Source organism: Aedes aegypti, chromosome 3, assembly GCF_002204515.2.
Source record: "Aedes aegypti strain LVP_AGWG chromosome 3, AaegL5.0 Primary Assembly, whole genome shotgun sequence".
NCBI lineage: Eukaryota > Metazoa > Arthropoda > Insecta > Diptera > Culicidae > Aedes > Aedes aegypti.
In genome coordinates this window covers 142,587,768-142,609,934 of record NC_035109.1, presented here as the reverse complement: position 1 = coordinate 142,609,934, position 22,167 = coordinate 142,587,768, and the positions used below count along the sequence as shown (strand labels likewise).

The following is a 22,167-nucleotide window of genomic DNA, read 5'->3' as shown; positions in this document are numbered from 1 at the left end:
GTTATTCATGTGATGTTGAATTTACCTTCATATATTATGCAGTATCAAAATAATGGATGTAATAAAGGAATGTGCGATAAAAATTGACATAAATATTCCCATAAGGACTTTTAAGAATAAAATCCTTGTACGTCTTTGTGAGCATGTTTATTTAAAGCTATAATTGCAAATCAGCACTAAAAACAGATGAAAACATTTCTTGATTTGCTAATTTGGATTGCAGTTATATGCTCGATTAAGTTGTAATAAATGTTCATTCTCAAACTAAATTGTGCCCTATTGAAATAATCACGCCAATTTATTAGTAATGAGAAACAACTATACGATTTAAAAACAAAAATACATGTTTATTTACTTATAATGACCATTTTTAGTTCGATCACAAATCGTTATTATCTTCATAGAAATCGTACCTTTTTCTTCAATCAAGGTCGTCAACTGTAATGCTTCCTCTAGTTCTTCGACAGAAATTACGGACATTTATCGAATTCGAATTTTAAAATCTGAAAACCAGCTCTAATGAAATTTAATGTTATTATATCCAGTATTAACTTACCAGCAAGAAGATCGAAAAATGTTATTCGGAGTCCAGATTCTTACAACAACTGCTCACGGTCGTCCGCCATTGTTGATTTTTGTGCTCTTTCGAAATGATAATGTCAATATGACATACACGCATTTAGCTTTCACAGCGAGAAAAGTTAGCCGAAATTATATGCACGGGACATAAGTCGGTTATAACATGTGCATATAACTTGAACATGAGCTGGTGGTACTAATATGTATTTTTGAAGGCTATTGAATCCAAATAGTTTTTGTTGTGACACATATAAGTGATCAATTGAAATCAATTAAATTAAATCAAGGCTATTATTTTAACTCATATGAAATTGCTGATACAATAAACTCGTGGAATCATTTCAGTGTACCTACTCAAAAACAACGAGCTACACATGACGTTACCAATGGCTTTTTAGGCGTTGTTCTAAATTATGCGAGAATTGCATTACTGGTAGAAACATGCATTATGTGTTCTAAAAATGTTCCAATTTTTCATCCATCGCAACATGTTTCATCGGTTTCATCGTTCGTTCATTGACAGCTCGATGTACATTTCATACGGGTCTACCCCTTTTGGCATAATGCCATTTGGCATACAGTCGTTTGGCATAAAGTCGTTTGGCATAATAGTCGTTTGGCATAACAGTTGTTTGACATAATAGTCGTTTGGCATAATCTGAAAAAGAAGATACTGCAAAGGTACAGTAATATCCGGGACCATAAGATGCGTCATAAAATATCATGTTCCTTCTTTTTTTAAATAGCATGGCATATCTTAGGCCATGGACACATTTTTTTAAAAATGTGCTATAATATTCCGGACACAATGTCCCCGGAAGTTATGTATGATGCAATTCCAAAAAAAGCTTCATTATATATTGGTTTCCTTTAAAAATTGAATATGAGAAGTATGCTTGATGGAAGAAATTTGATCAAATTTCATGTTTTTCACAATTATGCCAAACGGCTATTATGCCAAACGGCATTATGCCATACGGCATTATGCCAAACGGGGTAGACCCATTTCATACACGCTAGTTCAAAACTACTGAGGCAGAACCACTCTAATACTTTTTTAATTACAGTTAACTCTCCCTTACTCGAAATTCCGTATCTCGATATCGAGTTAGATAACCATAGTAAAAGTTGGTTTTCATGGCTAACTCGATGGTCCCTTGGAACGCAGTTGCACTGCTTTTGTGTTCTGTAAGTCGATACCTCCCTAACTGGATGGTCCCTTCAATATCGAGTAAGGGAGAGATGACTGTAGTTCAAAACACTTAAAGACAATCAACAGTACGTACTACTTACTACCAAGAACTTGAATTAAGTGCAAAATAGGTTGTGATGAAAATAATTCCATTGTTACGTCTGTGATGTTGTTACAATACAATATAGTTATTAATTATTATGGTTTTTCTTTTGCGTTATCAAAATTTCGAAGGACTGATTCTTATTACGTAATCTTCATGCGCATAATTTGTAAAACAAAAATATTCAATTCTAATCACTAACAGGTTCGGCGCAAGAGCTGCTGGCAGCGCTTGCCGTGAGTCAATCTGGCCTTGGAATCGTGGCTGCCGAAGGAACCCAGATAATTGTTGCACCCGAATCGTTGATCGATTTGCAAGGTATGGATTGTTTCGGTTAAATATATAGGGATGGTACACAAATTATGTCACGCTAAATTTCAACTTTTTTTTACCACCTCACCAACACCCCCTGCTTTGTCACGCTTTTTGTATAAGACTACTGAAAAGTTTGTAAGGCTTGTCTCGCTTGGCTTGGAACACTCTCCTCCCTCTCGTAGCGTGACATAATTTGTGGATGAACCCATACCCAGGTAATCAATAAGCATGGGCTGTAGTGTTGATATACCGCTGCTATAACACTAATAAGGGTTCTATAACATACCCCAGAATACCATTCGCCCGAAAACCATTCCCAAGAATTCCACTTTTTAGAATGCACCATTCCCCAGAAAACCAATCCTCAGAATTCCCCACATGATTTCTCCATTTTCCAATGATGTTCGATATTGGGAGCTGTCACTGTAATCCAAGCCAAATATTTCCCATATTGTACTGATAGCTTGTAACGATGTTTCCAAGTACCATTCACCCTATTTTACATGGGTGAACGATTTTATCGCAAATCAGCATATTTTTTACAATGCTTAAAATTTTCTGAAAACACTGTATTTAGTCATGAGCAATGGGTAGCAGTACTTGTTTGAAAAATATGAAACTTTTATCATTTTCAGATGATGTTTTAATTTATTATAAAAAAAAAGATCAATGTTGCTTCTAATTACGGTAGTCTTATTGGCACTTATGAATAATTATGGCGCAATCAAGTGAGAAACAAAATATCCAATATTTATTCAACGAAAACATATACATACACAGAGCAAACTAAAAACTTATATTTGAGTATTTTTAACTTAGGTGGAGTTATTTTTCTCTCTTTATTTCATTCGCTCTTTCTATTGTTGTCAGAGAGCGAAGAGCAAAACAACCAAAAAACCGAACCTTTTGGCGTTACCTCTAATTTGAGTAAGTGGCATAGTACTGGAAGTTCAGTTTGTTGATCTGCCGGTTGAGTGAAAAAAAAACTTAGCTAGTACGTATTTTTTTACATGGCTGCAAATAAAAACAACTTCTACCCCAGCAACTCAAAAATGGGTTAACGCACGATCCCTCCGAGGCACGGTAAATGGCTCGCGTACCTTCAGGAGTAAAATAGACCCCTTTGTGTGGTCTTTAGCCTCTTGTCCAGCAACTCCTATCCATACCTCCTCGCGGTACTGGCCGGGGTACGAGTAACCTTAGGGAAGATCGGGTAACCAACCCCGGTGGGAACTCTGGTCGTATGCTGACAGGGAAGGAGGGGTTTGCTTTTGCTTTTGCTTCTGCAAACTTTGAGCGTCTGGACTCCATGTTCGGAGCGGCTCACAACAGCGTCTGTTCCCCATGTCAAGGGCGGCTGATCATCATTCGAGTGCCAGAGAAGGACTCTAAGCTAAACTTCGCACTATGTTCCTCCGAACATTTAGGGGGAATGGTCCTCCGAATATTTGGGGGGAATGGTCCTCTGGAAATCTAGGGGGTTGGTGTCAGGCCCTACAAGCCAGCCGTAAAAACATCAAGCAACGAATAATCAACGAGAGAATACGAACCGGGACAATCGGCGAAGACCACAGCGACGTAAAGGGACTAGAGATTGGAGGCTCGGTACGTGGAACTGTAAATCTCTCAACTTCATCGGGTGCATACGCATACTCGCCGACGTGCTGAAGGACCGCGGATTCGGCATCGTAGCGCTGCAAGAAGGAATAAGGTACCGTGGGGCAAGTTGGTAATGAAATTCGCATAGTTGAGATTCTTCAAATTCTAGAGACTTCAAATTGAAACAAATGAGGTAATGTATATTTTTTAGCTTGACTCCCACCAAATATAAGCAGCATGGTGAAATTGATTTTTATGAAAAATTGAAGAAAAAAATACAGAAAAAGTTTTTGAAAAATGTCTCCTTACTTTTCACTTGCCCCAACAGTGGGGCAAGTGAAAAGTTTACCGTTTTGAACAATAATTTCAAAAACAAACAGTTATATTCACGATTTCTATTAGCTTTAACATTTGTTAAGGCTTCCCAATGAACAATAACATAAGTAACATGTAAATAAAGAAAATGTTATTCTTTTCACTTGAATTTTCTTCTGTTCAGTTATGTTAGTTGAAATGATTCGACAACATTATAACTGCAACATTTCCAATGTTAGTTCTTACATTATAGGACAGCAATTGCATTTCTGCTCTGTAGAATTTCCAACGCTCGTTATTTGTTTTTGAGAAAATCGAATATGACGTCGGATAACTCTTCGGGAGAAATCAGACGGAATACTTCAATAACGTATTTAGAATCTTTTTTATGTGGATAGACCTATACCCCATTTTTATGTTTTGAACTAGCTTACATAGACATTCCAAGAGATTTCCGTGTGTTCTCTAATGTTGCAACTTTTCAGTCAACGTCTTCCTTTTAATTGGCTGCCGAAGTAGACATATTAATATTGTAATGTTTGGCAAAATCTTTTAGAGAAGTTCCATGATTTCTAATAGCATTTAACGTTTGAGTATAGTGTTTCTTGAATTATCAGCACGTTATGTTTTTCTATGATAATTGCGAACCATGTTTACTTATGGCTACTTAAGTACGAAAACTCAAATTCAATCTCTAATGATAAACTTTTCACTTGCCCCACCTGATAAGAAAATTGACGGTGTTTAAATTTAGTTATTTGTAGGTCTACGTCGAATTAATTCTAAAACTTTTTTTATTGCAGTTTGAAACTGTCACAGAGGACAACTAAAAAGTGGTACAGGAAATTATTTTCCGCAACTTTTTTCCACTGAAAATATTAAAATAAGATTGTACGCCGCCAACTTGTTACGGAGTAACAGCTGACAGGTTAACAATTTTTCGCTCTATTATTCAAAAATGGCTGAAAAATCTCAGAAATCTCTTACCTATCGTAATGTTCTGAATGGCCTCAAAGGTTTACGCATTAGTTTAAAACGTTAATTCACATATTCAGTAAAATATATCAATTGTTTTCACTTACCCCATTTACCCACTTACCCCGCGGTACCTTATTGCGAACGTTTAGAGGTAACCATACCATCTACCAGAGCTGCGACAACACACACGAGCTGGGAACAGCTTTTATAGTTATGGGTGATATGCAGAGGCGCGTGATCGGGTGGTGGCCGATCAATGAGAGAATGTGCAAGTTGAGGATCAAAGGCCGGTTCTTCAACTTCAGCATAATAAACGTGCACAGCCCTCACTCCGGAAGCACTGATGATGATAAAGACGCTTTTTACGCGCAGCTCGAACGCGAGTACGACAGCTGCCCAAGCCACGACGTCAAAATCATCATAGGCGATCTAAACGCTCAGGTTGGCTAGGAGGAGGAATTCAGACCGACTATTGGAAAGTTCAGCGCCCTCCAGCTGACGCATGAAAACGGCCTACAACTAATTGATTTCGTCGCCTCCAAGAATATGGCTATCCGTAGCACCTACTTCCAGCACAGCCTTCCATACCGATACACCTGGAGATCACCACAGCAGACAGAATCACAAATTGAACACGTTCTGATTGATGGCCGGCACTTCTACGACATTATCGACGTCAAGACCTATCGTGGTGCTAACATCGACTCTGGCCACTATCTGGTGATGGTTAAACTGCGTCCAAAACTCTCCGTCGTCAACAAAGTACGGTACCGACGACCGTCCCGACATGATCTAGAGCGGCTTAAGCAACCGGATGTCGCAATTGCGTATGCGCAGCAGGGTACGTGGGACGGAGTCGGTCTCAAGAAACACGTAAGTTCTATCAGAAGCTCGACGCAACGGCTTCGTGTCACGAGCCGAGATGTGCAGGGATAAGGATGGGAGCATTTTGACGGACGAGCGTGAGGTGATCGAAAGGTGGAAGCTTCATTTCACTTCGACGAACACCTGAATGGCGCTGAGATGCCTTCGTCATGTCATATTCATGTCTGCATCGGCTGATAGGCACAATCTGGGAAACAGAACAGCTACCGGAGGAGTGGAAGGAAGGGGTAATATGCCCCATCTACAAGAAAGGCGACAAGTTAGATTGTGCGAACTTCCGAGCGATCACCATTCTAAATGCGGCCTACAAAGTATTATCCCAGATCATCTTCCGTCGTCTGTCAACTGTAGTAAACGAGTTCGTGGGAAAATATCAATCCGGCTTCGTTGACGGCCGATCGACAACGGACCAGATCTTTACTGTACGGCAAATCCTCCAAAAATGTCGTGAATACCAGGTCCCAACGCATCACCTTTTTATCGATTTCAAGGCGGCATACGATAGTATCGACCGTGTAGAGCTATGAAAAATCATGGACGAGAACAGCTTTCCCGGGAAGCTCACGAGACTGATAAGAGGTCCTAGGTAGATAAGACTTGCCTAGGTAGCAGTGTTACGATAGACGGGGATACGTTCGAGGTGGTCGACGATTTCGGCTACCTTGGATCCTTGCAGGCGGCTGACAATAACGTTAGCCGTAAAATACGGAGGCGCATCATCAGAGGAAGTCGGGCCTACTATGGCCTCCACAGGAAGCTGCGGTCAAAAAAGATTCACCTTCGCACTAAATGTACCATGTAGTCCTCTACGGACATGAAACGTAGACGATGCTCGAGGAGGACTTGCAAGCACTTGGAGTCTTCGAACGTTGGCGCAGGATGGACCACGAGCTCGCCCAACTCTACGGTGAACCCAGTATCTAGAAGGTGGTCAAAGCTGAAAGGATACGATGTGCAGGGCATGTTGCAAGAATGCCGAACAGCAACCCTGCAAAGATGGTGTTCGTTACGGATCCGGTTTGGTACAAAAAGACGTGGAGCACAGCGAGCTAGATTTGGTGAGCGTGCGGCAGAACCGAGGGGGGACCGTGGGGCACCCCGAATTGAGTGGAATGAACTAACTTTTGAGTACCGTAAAACGGGGTATCTTTGATAATGCGGGTAGCTTTGATAGTGCGTTACCCATCACAAAACGACATATAATAATTTCTTATAATCGGTTAAGCAAAATGAATGCAAAACTAAAGAATATTTGTATGACACTTCATGTAAGAGCTATTTTCATTTGAATCGAGAACATTTGAGGCTTTACATACGAATATTAAAAATTTATACGATTTTAGCATTTTCGAAACGCTTAAAAACAATCTGTTCTACGATAACTATTTGATGTAGTTTTGAATAGTTGATCACTTATCTTTGACAGCATAGAACTTAAATATGGTCTCAAATTTCTTAGCGGAAAGCATTTTTACAAACTAAGACCATTTTTGTAATTTAAGTCAGACATTTCCATATAACGTTCAACACTAGAAGCACAGACAACTAGAAGTATGCAATGCCTTATTAATGTTACGTAATTATTCAGTTTTGTTCGATTAGGTTACTTTAATAATGAAGTATAAACCGACTTTCGATTGTATGAAAAATTGTATATCCATTCAGAATAAATAAATTCAAGAAGCACAATTAATGTACATGTTAATGTTGCAACGGGAAGTAACGACCATTGACTTAATGAGTAAAAAATATTTCATCACAGTAATCCACGGCATGACAGTGAAAAATAATACCTCCACTATTGGTACACTGTTCCTTTAGTTGCGGTATATTTTGAATTTGTGTTCCTATAGTTGCGGTATCCATGGTTTTCTTATAGGATCCTCCATTATAGGAACACTTTACCGCAACTATTGGTACAAGCAAAAACAGTTTTAGCAATTTTAGTGATATTTCATCAGTTTTATAGCAATTTGAACGCTCTTTTCAACTATTCCGTGTATCAACAAGCCATCGATAGCCACATGCCACAAAAGTTCAATCCAATGGACGCAGTGGCTGACACTTAAAAAAAAATCAACAAGCCAAGACGTCGATTGGCAGTGTCGGTTCTGTAGCTAATGTAATAAAATCAGTGAAAACGGCACTACCGCAACTATAGGAACATCCACAACTAAGGGAACACGGGAAATCAACAAGCCAAAACGTCGATTGGCAGTGTCGGTTCTGTAGCTAATGTAATAAAATCAGTGAAAACAGGACTACCGCAACTATAAGAACACCCACAACTAAGGGAACACTTACCCTACTTGTTTTAAAAATATAAATTATAATTCTTTAAAACAGCATACATAAATATTCAGGTTTTCTTCGAAAAAACTATCATAGTTACTCCGTTTTACGGTACTTCATTATCTCCGTGTAGATGACCCGATTTTGTCAGCCCCTTTTTCAAAACCTTTTTTGGCACTTCTGCAAAAAGTAATCAATTAATCAATGTTTATTCGTTCTATCTTATGTATATCCATAGAAACTTGAACAGAACTACAAGAGATTTCGAGAGAAAATTCAATAAAGAGACGGTGAGAACGAAAATTTCCGCGAAAAGGGGCTGACAAAATCGGGTCAGTACTGTGGTTCATTACAGTTCTGCACTTCTGCACAACGCAGAAGAGATACAGCCTACTTGTGGTATAACTTTAAAATGTCCAGTTTTTGTACAATTTACTGATGTATATATGGTTTTAGGGCCCATTCATAAATTTCATTACGATAAAAGGGGTGGGTAAGTCACCTCGTGATGTTACAGTTCATACAAACTTTGTTAAATATTCATAAAAAAGCGTTATGATGGAATGTGTGGCTGTCTAAAATGGTTATTTTCAGCGTTATGAAACTTTTGAATGAACCCTTATCAAATTCATCACTGCTTACTTCTTAACTTTTTTGGCACAAATCTCCCAACTGAGGGGAACGTGCCTCTGGAGCCGACCTTCCGATAAGTTTTAAGGAACAATTTCTGTTTGCCTTAAGACATTTGGTATAGAACCATTTTGCAAATGGCATAATGGTCATTCAGCATAACGAATATAATCAGTGCACCACCTCTACTACCGCTCACAATTCTTTATATTAGAAACACAAGACCCTGTGAGCGGCTATTGGATCAGTAGTTATTTTTATGTGTTCCAATAGCTGCTCATGCAAATAAAAATAACAAGATTTAAAAAATATAGATCTTAACATACAGCCTTCTTTATTGTATTAGTATCAGTATCAGGAGTATCAGGATAAATACCAAAATTCGAAGTATTGCATTCATCATAAAATCTGTACATCGTGAGCGGAGATTTTTTTCATTAAAGTTTTTCATATTCATTTCAATTTGCTCCTGATTACCTATACTTCAACTAATTGTGACAAAAAATAGTATTGATCGACTCATTAGTTATTTTATGATAAACATTTGCACACATAATTTCCATTAAATAAGTGGAATCTGGAGCACTAATGGCATTTAGCATAATGGTAATTTAGCATCGAGTCAAATGTCACATTTAAAATGTCATTTTAATTTTAATTTTTCATCGTTTCATTCAATAGTTCGTAATTATTGAATATCTTACAAGTATTTTACTATAAAATTGCTACTAAACTGTTTTTCGTGACCACATGATTGATATGCTCATCATGCCACGCTCATCTCTGTTTGAAAAGAGGAAGTATTTAGAGAAGTATGGTGGAATCACACTTAGTCAAAATGGTCATTATGCCAAACGCTAAGTTAGCTAAATAATCGCGTCAGGCTTAAATTACTGGTGGTGCCACAAATTTTTCAGCGCATATGTACCGAAGTGAGCGCCTTCTTAGAATGTGGACAATCGTACGTAGAGCAATACGTAGATTGTACGCAAAAGCAAGTTTCTAATCTTTGCAAAAGGTAAACTATATTACCGAAACCGTCAAATTTGATACAAGACTACTACTTAGTGCTAAGGCCGATAATAACACGCTTAGTGTTATAATAGTCCAATTTTGTCAAACGACTTTATGCCTATGGGCTCTGCGGAAAACTGAGGAATGAGTGTAATGTGTCTGGTCTTTTGATTCCGTTACATGCTTCTCATGCTTCTGTGTGCGCGACGGAATCAAGATCAATAGTGTCTTGCTCGCGTTGTGCGAGTGCGAAAAGATATTCGTGTTCAGTCGAAGATGGAGAAGGAGATGCTCGTTACATGCTAATGATAATTTGTTTTTATCGTGGCAACATTACGTTTATGTAATTTTCAAACAAATTATGGATGATTCGTCACTACAGGTATCGACATAAACCTTTATTCCTGTTACATTAATTTAAATATACACATATCTTTCTTTTTCGTCATTACTAGAAAATACTTTGAATAATTCGACATTATGAATGTCTACGTACTTTTATCTTCTACCAATATATTTTCATCGCGTTTTGTCTCGCGTTTTTGCAAAACGAGTAAGTGGGAGTCGTGTTTTTCCTCCTTATCCGTAGATCATGTACACATGTACACTACCGTTCTACGCATATTTGTCCCGCGGTCCATGAGGTAGGCGTAGAAGGGCAGTACAGTCAGTCTATGCTATATTATGGGCTCTACGGAAATTTGAGGTATGTTATAGAATCCTAATAAGTCGTAAATAGCCTTAAGTCAAACGTATATACGTTATTTTTCCCGATATACGGCTAATGGTTAAAGCTGAGTTTAGTCATAGTTCCCTAATTCTTTTAACGAGCTAAACCTATTAAACACATCTTAATCTCTCTGCCCTAGATCCCCCGCTGCCGAGTGAAATCATCCAGGTGAACCCGAACACAACCGTTGAAACGAATGCCGTGCTCACGAAACCACCGATCATGTCTGCCGTGGAAGTGCCCACCAAAAACGGAGCCGAGCCTTCGGTATGCTCTCCGGAGCAGAAACCGCTGGAAGCCGCCCCATCGAATCTCGACGAAAGCCTAGCCGCCGTCATCGGTGTTCCGGGCAATCCGAATGTTCCGACGTCGTTGGAGCTGCCAATCACCGTTACGAATCCGGTGATAGCCAAAACGACCACCAGTAAGATCAATCCAATCTATCCACCAACGACGGCCATCTCGGCTATCGCTCTAGATGCAGCAACGGCGGCGGCGGCCGGAACGGTCATCGGTCTTCCAACGGTAGCACAAACAGGTACAGATAGCTCACACGATGAAACACACGAGACTAGTTCTAGCGATGACACAAACCGTAACAAAGACGACGATGACGACCATCCGCTCCAAGAGACAAAGTCGGAAAAGTTAAACGGTCGTAAAAGTATTGATGAAGATGATGAGGAAAATCGCGATTCAAACGCGGAGAACGATATCGACGAGATTATTCCCAACACCCCAGAATCTCAGATGAATAGTCATGCCGAGATATCGTCTCAGTTTAGTGACGATGAGTCCGAGGTCCCCGTGCCTATCCCTAACGTAGATGTAGACGATGAAGATGACAATGTTTCTAACTGTAGCGAGATCATTCCCATACAACCTAACGTTGTAATCCTAAGGAACGTGAACAATGAACTATTGAACAACAATGACAATGACAACAGTAGTGATATGGAAATAGACAACCCAGAACCGACTTCCGGCAATGAGGAAAACAATCCCAATCAATCGTCATACTCGGACGGAGCCAACAATAGCACCTTAGTTGAGAGATAATATCTAGCAGGCACTAGCAGGGAACCGTTTGTAGATTTTTCCTCGTTAGCACAGGCTGACTTACGCGGCGGCGGTCACTTCGATCCGACGTCGACCGTAGAGTTGCACTTTGTCACTCCGCCGCCGGTTCTTCCCGGACAGTCTCCTCGATCCATGATTTTGACCGCAGTCAGCAGTCAGGTTGATAGTAGTTGTTGCCCGCACGATTCATTCTCATCTTCCTCATCATCACCATCACTTTTGTTGAACAGCAACAACACCACCGTCGCGATGATCAACGACAGCCAATCTCAAAATACCGCCGGAAACAGCGGCACCGATAGCAACCGAAACAGCAACACCATTTTCACATCGTCATCGTCGGAGCATCTGTTTTTCTAGACAGCGTCGTACGAGCGGAGAGAGTCACCCATAGGTACTAATTACGGAATGAATACTGTTCTTAAATAGCTATGATTTCCTATGGATTCATTATGGTTTTGGTTTCGTTAGCTACGGTTGAGTAGAATAATTTTTCGTTGAAGCTTGTAGAGAACTTGATTTGCTAGTAGAACTTTCGTCCACTTGGTAATAAGACGCACGTATAATCATTCCGTAGTACCTAATGCCTTCTCCGTCAAATTTGAATAACAAGCATGAAATGAGGGCTTTTAGGTTTTCTTCGATTACTGGATACCGTAAAACAGGGTAACATTGATCGGAATGATGCTCCTCGTAAAAAGTTCAAATGGACATTTTTGGTTTGATCATTTCCAATGCATGAATGGTGGTTTCTTTTCTTGTTTCTATTGTTCTCTTCTTTATACCTATTTTTTTTTCAAATTATAGTTTTTGTTGCTCAAGCGTACATTTTTCAACATTTTTATACAATGATATCTTTGATTATGGATGACACTATCGAAGATTCATGCCTCACATGAGTTCTGTGAATGCTGTTGTTTTTAATGCTGAAATAATTCAAAAAGTAAATGACTTCTAGCAGTTTGGTCCAGTTTACCGAACATTGTTTACATAAGTGATCAATATTACCGGGTTACCCCAAATCAACTAATTCAAAAAATCACTCATAATATTTTTTGAAACATGCTTCAAATTTTACAAAAACAAATTACGGTGTATAGTCACTTACGATGTGTGCGAGTACCTCTTTTAATAATATTGTGCATCCGAGTAATCGCTGCATCGTCGCTAAACTGTCGCGTCGCAGGACTGTTGAGCGCTTTTACTGCCCATAACTGCATAACAGTCACATTTTACATTTTTGACAAATTGGAGTTAATACCATGGAGAGTCATTAAATGATAAATACTTTTGATCAACTTACTGAAATCTGTGAGATTGTTCTAGAAAATTCGAAAAAAATACCAAGTTGTTTTGTCACATTGGTAATTATAACCGCAAAACAGTCACATTGAGATTATAAATGAGCCTCGTAATGTAATATCAATGAAATTTCTATCAGAATTATTTTCTGACTATTCACCTAGTATGTGATATGAGTTGTACAAAATATCAGCCTCAAATAAGCACTTTTGAAGTCCTGGTAATTTTCAGAAATTTTTGTTTCCTCCCATACTGCCATAAAATGCACACTTGCCTTTCCATTTACTCAATGCCTACTTTTGTCGAATGTTACAAATATGCGGTTATGGGCAGTTTAGTGCTCCAGCGACGCATTTAAAAGCCTATTGGGCTCGAGAACTAACATGATCAGTGACCAGCGACGTTTGTGTTCGTTCTTGGTTTTGTCTGCACTGTCAATATAAAACTTGCATCATTTGCTTCATCAAATACATTTTTGAGAAATGTCTATAAATTTGTGATCAATGTTACCCCTGATTACGGTACCACATTCGCCATTTCAGACGTTCCGCAGTGCTTGTCCGTTCCAAGTAGGGTCGATGGGAGCGTTATGGGCCATCTAAGGAAAATATCTTGAACAGCATAGAAAAACAACACAAGTTATTCGTCCCATAAGCTTAATTTGAATAACTTGTGTTGTTTTTCTATGCTTTTCTAGACAATTACTGTATGTGTTTTTTCATGATTTTTTCTAGGAATTTCATCAGCAATTTATTCAGGTATTTGGTCAAATGTTCAGATTTTACTCCGATAATTTCTAAGTAAGTTCATTCAGTGATTATTTCTAAAGGAATTTCTCCACGAATTTTGTTCAGAAATCCTCAACAAGTTAACCTGGATTTTCTCAAGGAGAACCACAGAAATGGAATTTCTTCAAATATTATTTCAAAAATCATGCACAAATTATTTTAGAAATTATTCAAGAAATCCTAATTCTTTCAAGATTTTACCCAGTTGTTCCATCGAATTTAGGGCTGATAGTGGTTAAGTGTCTAAAAATCTAAGAACTTCGGAGATCTCATGCCTGAAGTGTAAAACCAAAAAAAAAATCTGGAACGTTTTTCCTCGTTTCAATAAGGATTTCTCAGAGAACCTGACAAGACGTTGGATTGGGGATTCCTCGTTACGTTAGAACACGATTTTATTTGTAAATTTCATCAGAATGTTATTCATGCATTTGCTCAAAGTTCCATTCGGCAATTAATACGAAGAGTACAGTGAGTGGAGTTCATTGAACGATTTGTTCTCATACACTCGAAGGCAGTACCCCAAGGATTTTCGTTCTTGATACCTTTAAAATATCAACCAAATCTTTTTTTTTTTCAAATCATTCCAACAGAACTTTTTTCCAATGATACCTTCAGAAAATCTCAAAAATATCTTACAGGATTTGTCTTGAAATTTGTTCAAAGATATGCTAAGCAAATTTTTCTGGAATAATTGATAGGAATTCCGTAAAAAAAATACGGTCGATATTCCTAAAGGCAGCGTCCATTTATTACGTAGCGCTAAAATAATAATTTTTTTACCCCCTTCCCCCGTCCTAACGCATTGTGTATGAAAAAATCCAATTTTTGTATGAGCCGTAACCTTAGAGCGTTTCGTAATTTGTGGACGGCGCCAAACGAAGTCCTAAAAATATTACAGTGAAACCTTCATGACTCGATATCGACTCGTGGAACCATACTAGAAACAACTATTCATGGTTAATATGATGGTCTCTCTTAAAAGGTTTCCAAAGGATTTCCATGATGATAGTTCCATGAATAGATATTTACATGAGTCGATGATACCTTCAATATCAACCCAAGGTGGTTTCACTGTATTGATGAAATACATCATAAATTCCTACATGATCTCTGGATCTCTTAAAATAATTATTGGAAAAATTACCAAACGAAATCCTGCATAATTTGCCTCAGGATTTTCTAAAGGAAATCCCTAGAAAGAACTCTTCAAGAAATTACAGGAATAATTTCTGTTGCATTTTGTGATTTTAAATCCTAAATTAATTGAAGAATCCACGGAGAATCAACTTCAAGAATAATTCAAGGAATCTTAGAAAGAACTTGAAATTTTGGGAGAATTTATTGTGAAATTTGTGGAAGCAGATTTGGTGGAATAATCCATGGAAGAATTTATAGAGCAATTCCTGGGATAATATGTGGGGTAATTGTTGAATGATTGGTTCTGAAAACGACTGGGAGTATATCTGAAAAATTGACATGAGAGTTTCAATCCTAGAATACACTTTTGTTAATTTTTCAAGAATAATTTCTGTATGAATATTCTCAGGGTATCTCAGAGTCATAATTAATTAAATTAATACAAACATTTCTGAAAGAATCTTTCTGTTTCTAGGAAATGCTGTAAGAGTTTTTGGGAGAATTTTCATCGTAATTCTTTTGGATTGCCAAAGGATTTTCTGGAGCACCTTTTGAAATAATTTCTCTTAACATATCTTGAGAAATCATTTGAAAATTTTCAAAACGAAATAATAGGATAATCTCTCGAAGGAATCTTTATAACTATTTATTGAGGGATACCTGTAGGAGTTTTTGTACGTATTCCAAATAAATCACTAGAAGCCATCCTGAAGATTTTTTACGAATAATCTATGAACTTGTGGATCCTCAAGAATCACAAAAGGCCGAATCACAGAAGGCCGAATCACAGAAGGCGGAATCACAAAAGGCCGAATCTCAAATAGCCGAATCACAGAAGGCCGGAGGAGAGGATGTTTTTCCATTTTTAGGTCCGACGAGCGACAGCGAGTTCGGACAGCAAGCGTTTGCCCGGTATAATGCCAACATAGTCTTTTACGCAACAAGCAGGAGAATGATTGCTGATATAGGGTATAACAAGTATTTATGGTGATTATAGAACGAAGCCACACCTCAAATTTTCAAGAGCTCAAGACTTGAGAACCAAATAGCGCTCCGCGAATTTTATCCCATTTATCACTATCAGCAAGCAAGCAATTTGATTGATTTTCAACGCGAACAGTTGTCAGATTCTCCAGTCTTGTGTACTTGAAAATTCAAAGTTTGGCTGAAATGCCAAAAAAGTTATGACAATTATGAGTGTTAAAAACTTTTCGGGGAATTGAGCTATTCGGGAGAACGAGGTATTCAGGTAACTGTAATTCGGAAAATTCCTACACTCAAAATAATCCAAACGTCATTGTTACGTGAAAGCATACGTGGTTTTTTTTTTCATTCCTCTTTTCACGTAACACTTACGTGGATCGTAGGTAGCGCTGAATGAACGCATGAACAAATGGACCTCATCAGATTTATCGATGTTTCACGTAACAGCTACATGAATTTTCACGTAGCTTTTACGAAGCGTCTCAGCAGATCCTAGATGAATTTGCATTGAATGTTATGGACCGATGCACGAGTTCACTAATCTGACGTTTGAGCGGTGCCGAATTCACTCGTTGCCATGGTCACATGACTCGTGCAAAGGTCCATTGAAACGTTTGCATGGGATCAAATTCTGTTTTGCATAGGTGTATGCCATAAGTTTTCCACTTTAGAAAGATACGAACTAATGATTTTTTTTTTTAAATTTATATTCGCTTCTTCTAACAAAAATACACTTTCCACTCCACTCCATGGAATGATCCTTGATTCCATTCAAACATATCTGAGGCCTCCACAAGTAGGGTTAAAGTTGCTGTTGCACGTATCGCAAGCTATAATTAATATGATATAAGGTATAAAATTAAGAAAACATGTTCTACGATATCTATATTTACATCGAAAAAAATCTTAACTTTATTTTGAAGTTCAGCTGATCGTGAATAAACTTGCGGCCGCCATCTTTAACTTCGAGCTCAACAGTGAGTGAACACGATATGCAGATGTCCAAATGAATTTATGCGCCTACGTGATTTTCACGGCCATGGAATTTTGTGTATTTTTTCGTAGCTCGGAAATCAAAATGATTCTATTTTTGGCCTAAACCTTGACTCATAACACGCATATAAGAAAATTTTTTTATGACTTTTGAAACTTTTTTGTATTTTTGAAAATTATTTGAAAAATTCTATTCTTATATAACCTACAAATGCCTGGGGTTCATTTAACGTGTAATATAAAAAATCGTACCTCTTATATTTTTTTACTATCAACCTATCACAGAAGAAGAGCTTGGTGGTATTAAAATAATTTCAAACCTGTTTTTTTTATATTTCTAAAAGCACCGTAAATTTTTGAAATTTTATTATTGCCAAAAATCAGTAACAAGAAGAGGCTTCAAAAAAAAAAAAATGAATGGGGGTAGGGATGCTCAAAAATAAAAATTTAAAAAAATCAAAAACCAAAATTTATAGATTTGCGAAAAAAAATAAATCATTGCCCAAAACGTGTGTATATCTTCAATGATTCAGAGGTTACGTTTTATTGTCCAAATAATGTCACGCTAAAACTATTACATAAAATGAGTGCTTTGGAAAGTCATCAAACAACTTTTCGAAGCATTTTCGGTCTAAAACTAGGTATTTTCATAGGCCGATGGCCCCTTCAACAACTACTCAAGAATGGTTGACTGTTTTAGTAGCGCTCATGTACTGTAGAATTTAGTCTATTAAATACATCCAGGGATTACATATCACGAAACTAACTCACCTCACTCTTATGTTTCATTCTGTTCCAGACTCTCTGGCGGCCATCAAATCCATCTGGGATTGAACAACCAACATGGGAAGGAAGCGGTCGTTCGAATCTGAGCTTCCCTCTCTATCTATACTGTTACAACTTTCTCTCAACCTTCGGCTGGGTTCCATTGAATGGGCCAACGTGGCGACCTACTACTACTATTAATTGTTGGCTGCAAGCATTAAGAAGCCAATTGTACATACACCCGGAATACTTTTAAATTGCATATAGCTCTTACTAGTGGATAGATATGTAGATGGCTTGTTAGTTGATATTACAATGATTATCATGCTACATTTTTATACAGCTTTTTTGCAACTGTAACTTTATGTCCCACTTTTTTATGTTTATTGTGCATGTGTTTAGTCACTTCTTACATTAGGTGAAATTAGCTAAACTTTATATTGCGACAATGATCGGCTCGCTTGAATAGAATCGTTTATTTATACCATCATTGTGCGACAACAGGATTTTTATTTTTTTACACGTATACATTATTTTTTCTTTTGGCAGTTGAAGGCATTTGGTAATATAATGATCGATCTTTGTTAAGGGGGCTCCGATGCCTGTTGCTATAGATAGAAGTGATTCAGAGAACAATCGTGAGATTTGGGACAGCCTTTGTTAGATTCTAAACAGCGACGAAATTAAGTAGCTATGGTAAGCAGTAAAGTGACTCACATGAAGACAGGTCCCCTAAGGGGTTGTAAATCCCTCGTAGAGTTAAATTGAGTGTGTACTTTTACCTTTATCGTTTCACATGATTCTAGTTGACACGCTTTTGCCATTGAACTTGCTTTTTTGCTGCTGTCTAGAAGTTGCACATTTCCCAAGCATCGTATAATCCACCAGCGTGCACACAGAAGGGCAATCTCCATTTGCTATCCTTCACTATTCAAACCTTAAAATATAAGCCAGTGCTAGCGCTAGGCCTTTAGTCAATAGGAGACATGTTCTTGTTCGAACATTGTTGTATAAATAAATATGTATAACCGAAACGAAACATGATGCGAGCGATTCACGGCTTGTGATTAGGTAGAGATGGCTTCATTAAGGACGATAACTGCGAAGGAAGGGTCATTCATAGTCAATGGCACCACCCCCACTTGGAGAGAGAAAAGTTGATGATGGAAATGGAATAAGTCATTCGGAAGTAACGTTTTCTTCTTGTCTATTGTATTGATAATAATTATGCAATACGAATACACGTACACATAAACTCTTAAATGATTACTGATATGTATTTTAAGCGTACTAATAGTAATAATTATTGTAAGTATAATAAATGTTTAGCGAATATAATGAATCAAATGTAATGATGTTTTCTGTATAATAGAACAGGTAAAGAAATTCCACGAAGACTACGTATGAATCGAAACTGTCGTGTGGTGCGGCATTGGGACCCGTCGCGAATGCCTGGCTGTCGACGGGCAGCCATGAATCGAGTCGAATGGAAACGTCTTCTACGTACAGCAGGCCACTAAGTTTCAACCTGGCCTGTAAGGTAAGTAGCTACTCCACTAGAATTAGATCCTCTCCCAGATCAATAAAAGTCATTCAAACATTAATTGAAGATTTCTTCCAAGGATAGCTTCAGAAACACCTTCAAAATACTAACAGTAATAGTATCAGAAGCTGTTCTATCAATTCCTCTATGGGAGTGGTTCCCAAACTTTTTGAAGTTCTTCAAACATGGTACAGACCGCTTAAAATTAATGTGCTTGAATTAAAAGTTTATGAAAAGATCTTTTATTGAACCAACAGTTATCGTTAGCAAGTACTCCCGAACGGCAGGCCAATCCACCACAGATAATATAATAGTTCTGCTATGATTCTCTGCAGTTCACTAAGTCTACCAACAATCGAGTTTATCCGAACATCTTTCCAAGAGTCTGATTTGGAAGTTTTTGAAAAGTAACCAACATCCAATTAAAAATCTTGACGTAGATTTCTTGGAGAATCATCACTAAAGGTTTTTACAAGATTTTAAAGATTTCTCCAAGTATCCCTTACAATTCACCAGAATTCTAGAAGCTCTTTTGGATATTTTGTATTTATATATTTTGAGTTTTTCTGCTACATCACTTTGTGCTTTGGTGCATTTTTATGTCAACATTCAACCTATCTGTAACTTTTAAATCAATAGTTTTCACACAACTTTTTCAATAGTTATCAAAAATTGAGGTAATTTGTAGTTCGTCACAGAAAAAATGAGAAGAATCGGTTGAGAAACGGTGGAGATATAGCTCTCTGAAGTTGACCATTTTGTATGGGAAAACGACTTTGGTGCATTTTATATGTCCGATTCTGTATGTCTAGCTGCGATGTTGAAAGCTATGTTGTTGTTGGTTTTCGGCTTCTAGTCTTTACAGATCATATTTATGTTTAAGACGTACTTAAAACAAATATATGGAGTGATTGTTGTCTGTAAGATTGTTTGTATGTTAAAGCTCATACAGTTGTGTTCAGAATAATAGTAGTGAAAGCCGATTTTCATACAAAATGCTCAACTTTGGCATGCTGTAACTTTGTTCCCATATTAGCAATCGGCATGAAATTTTGGCAGTGAACTACATATATACTCAATTTCATTATCACAAGATTTGAAAATTTGTACACTACCGACTAAAAAGTTGAGCACCAGGTGAAATCGCTCAAAATAATAGTAGTTTTTTTAATTTAAATATCTGCTGCATTTTAAGTTTTTGAATTTTTCTTTATTCATCGTTTCAACCAATTCCATCCAAGCTATAAATGTATAAACAAGCTATTTTTTTTATAAAATTGCTGCTGAACAAAAATTTACGAAAGAAAAACTACTATTATTTTGAGCGTTTTTACCTGGTACTTAAATTTTAAGCCGGTAGTGTGAAATTTTTAAAATTTTGTAATAATGCAATTGAGTATATTTGTAGTTCACTGCCAAAATTTCATGCAGATCGCTCATAAGGAAACAAAGTTACAACATGCCAAAGTTGAGCATTTTGTATGAAAATCGTCTTTCACTACTATTATTCTGAACACAACTGTACGTTCGTAATGATTGTTGTCCATTTGTAGATACTTCGAAAAAGGCACAATATATGTGACCGAAATTTGAAGTGTAGAACGGAAATCCGTTTATGAATCCTGAAAATATATAACAGAACATCTTATTGAAGAGGATTTAACAACACATTTATTTACCTCAAGGAAGAAATCATCAATGAAATTATTACTAAACAATTATTAGTATTCCGATGCAGCACTTACTGTAGAAATTGAAAGAAAAATTCCTTCCTTCTTTTAGTATTTTGCAGTAATTCCTTTGAAGATTTCTTCAAGAATTTCTTCGTCAGTATTGTCGTGGATTCATCTAGACTCTCTTGAAAAATGAATTTAAAGATTCCTACAATCTCACTAGACAACAATGTCCCTGTTTTTCTACCTTTTTTGTAGTAAGTTCCTTCAAAAGATCCGTTTGGAAATCTTCCAAAAAATCTTTCTTCATAAAATCCTTTAGGATCTCTTTTTGGATTTTTTTTTCTCAACTTTGGGGGTATCTCTGGAAGTATTCGTCGAGGGATATCTTGAGATATTTCTGGGGGAGTTCTTGTAGGAATTGTTTGAAAAATCTTTAAAGGAATTCCTCGAGTAATTCTTGGAGGTATTCCAGAACGGGAATTTTTTTTACAAGAAATCCTGAAGAAGTTACTAACGCAATCTCTGAATAAATTTCTAAGAAAACCCTTAAAAAATCCTAGAATGAGTTCTTGAATGTATTCCTGGAGGCATCTTAGAAGAAATTCATGAAAAAAACCTTTTAGGTATTTGAGGACGAATTCTTGGAGATATTCCTGATGGAATTCTTGGGATATTCTTGAAGAAATCCTTGTGGGTATTTCTATTGGCCGTTAAATATAATGTTGTCATGTTACAACAAACATTATAATCTAATTGAGCAATGCACAAAACATGGTTGAAAAGGCATTTTTCTCTAGACAACCTAGATAAGTAATCAACAAATTGTAATTCTAAACATACAGTATGGCCCATAAAAAAATGCGAAAATTATTTGAACGTAAATATAGCATCCACAGGCGTTATTTTCATTGTTTTTGAAAGTGAATGTAATTTCTGAATATTGTAGTATATTCTGACACAACTACGCTATCCAGGACAATTTTTGTCATATTTTTCTTACTGTTCTAAATAATGTAATAAAGCAAATAAGTTCAAAGCGTTTTTCCGCCCAAAGCTAGAAACAGCGTCTGATTGTCGTATACTCTGGTGATAAACTTTCCACCTTCAAAAATCACATTTTATTGTTGAAAATTTTTGTTTGTTTGGTATCAGAGGATGGAGGAGTTCTTAGAAAACGTGTTCTGCATGATCACAATAAAATATTTTGCCAGGGTCATAGTTTTGAGGGCATTTGCGTCTTATAGGTTTGATATGCCTTCATTTTTAT

At 37.2% G+C, this 22,167-nt stretch overlaps 1 protein-coding gene and 1 long non-coding RNA gene across 6 annotated transcripts in view; one reads left to right on the top strand and one right to left on the bottom strand.

Annotated features, from left to right (window-relative positions):
• Window positions 1–19,033, top strand: part of LOC5574875 (titin) — a 46,884-nt gene extending 27,851 nt beyond the window's left edge. For 3 of the 5 annotated variants that reach the window (XM_021849392.1, XM_021849393.1, XM_021849394.1), the window contains exons 7-9: window positions 2,079–2,192; window positions 10,772–12,106; window positions 17,716–19,033. In XM_021849392.1, the coding sequence (XP_021705084.1) occupies window positions 2,079–2,192; window positions 10,772–11,691 (1,034 nt within the window). In that variant the 3' untranslated portion in view covers window positions 11,692–12,106; window positions 17,716–19,033. The remainder of the gene's footprint in view (window positions 1–2,078; window positions 2,193–10,771; window positions 12,107–17,715) is intronic. The other 2 variants (XM_021849397.1, XM_021849396.1) reach the window with 2 other exon arrangements.
• On the bottom strand, window positions 322–1,667 carry LOC110677826. The gene is made up of 2 exons (XR_002501218.1): window positions 557–1,667; window positions 322–503 (listed from the first exon to the last, which is right to left on the bottom strand). It is a non-coding gene; the product is annotated as an uncharacterized LOC110677826 (long non-coding RNA).
• Window positions 19,034–22,167: the final 3,134 nt, after the last annotated feature.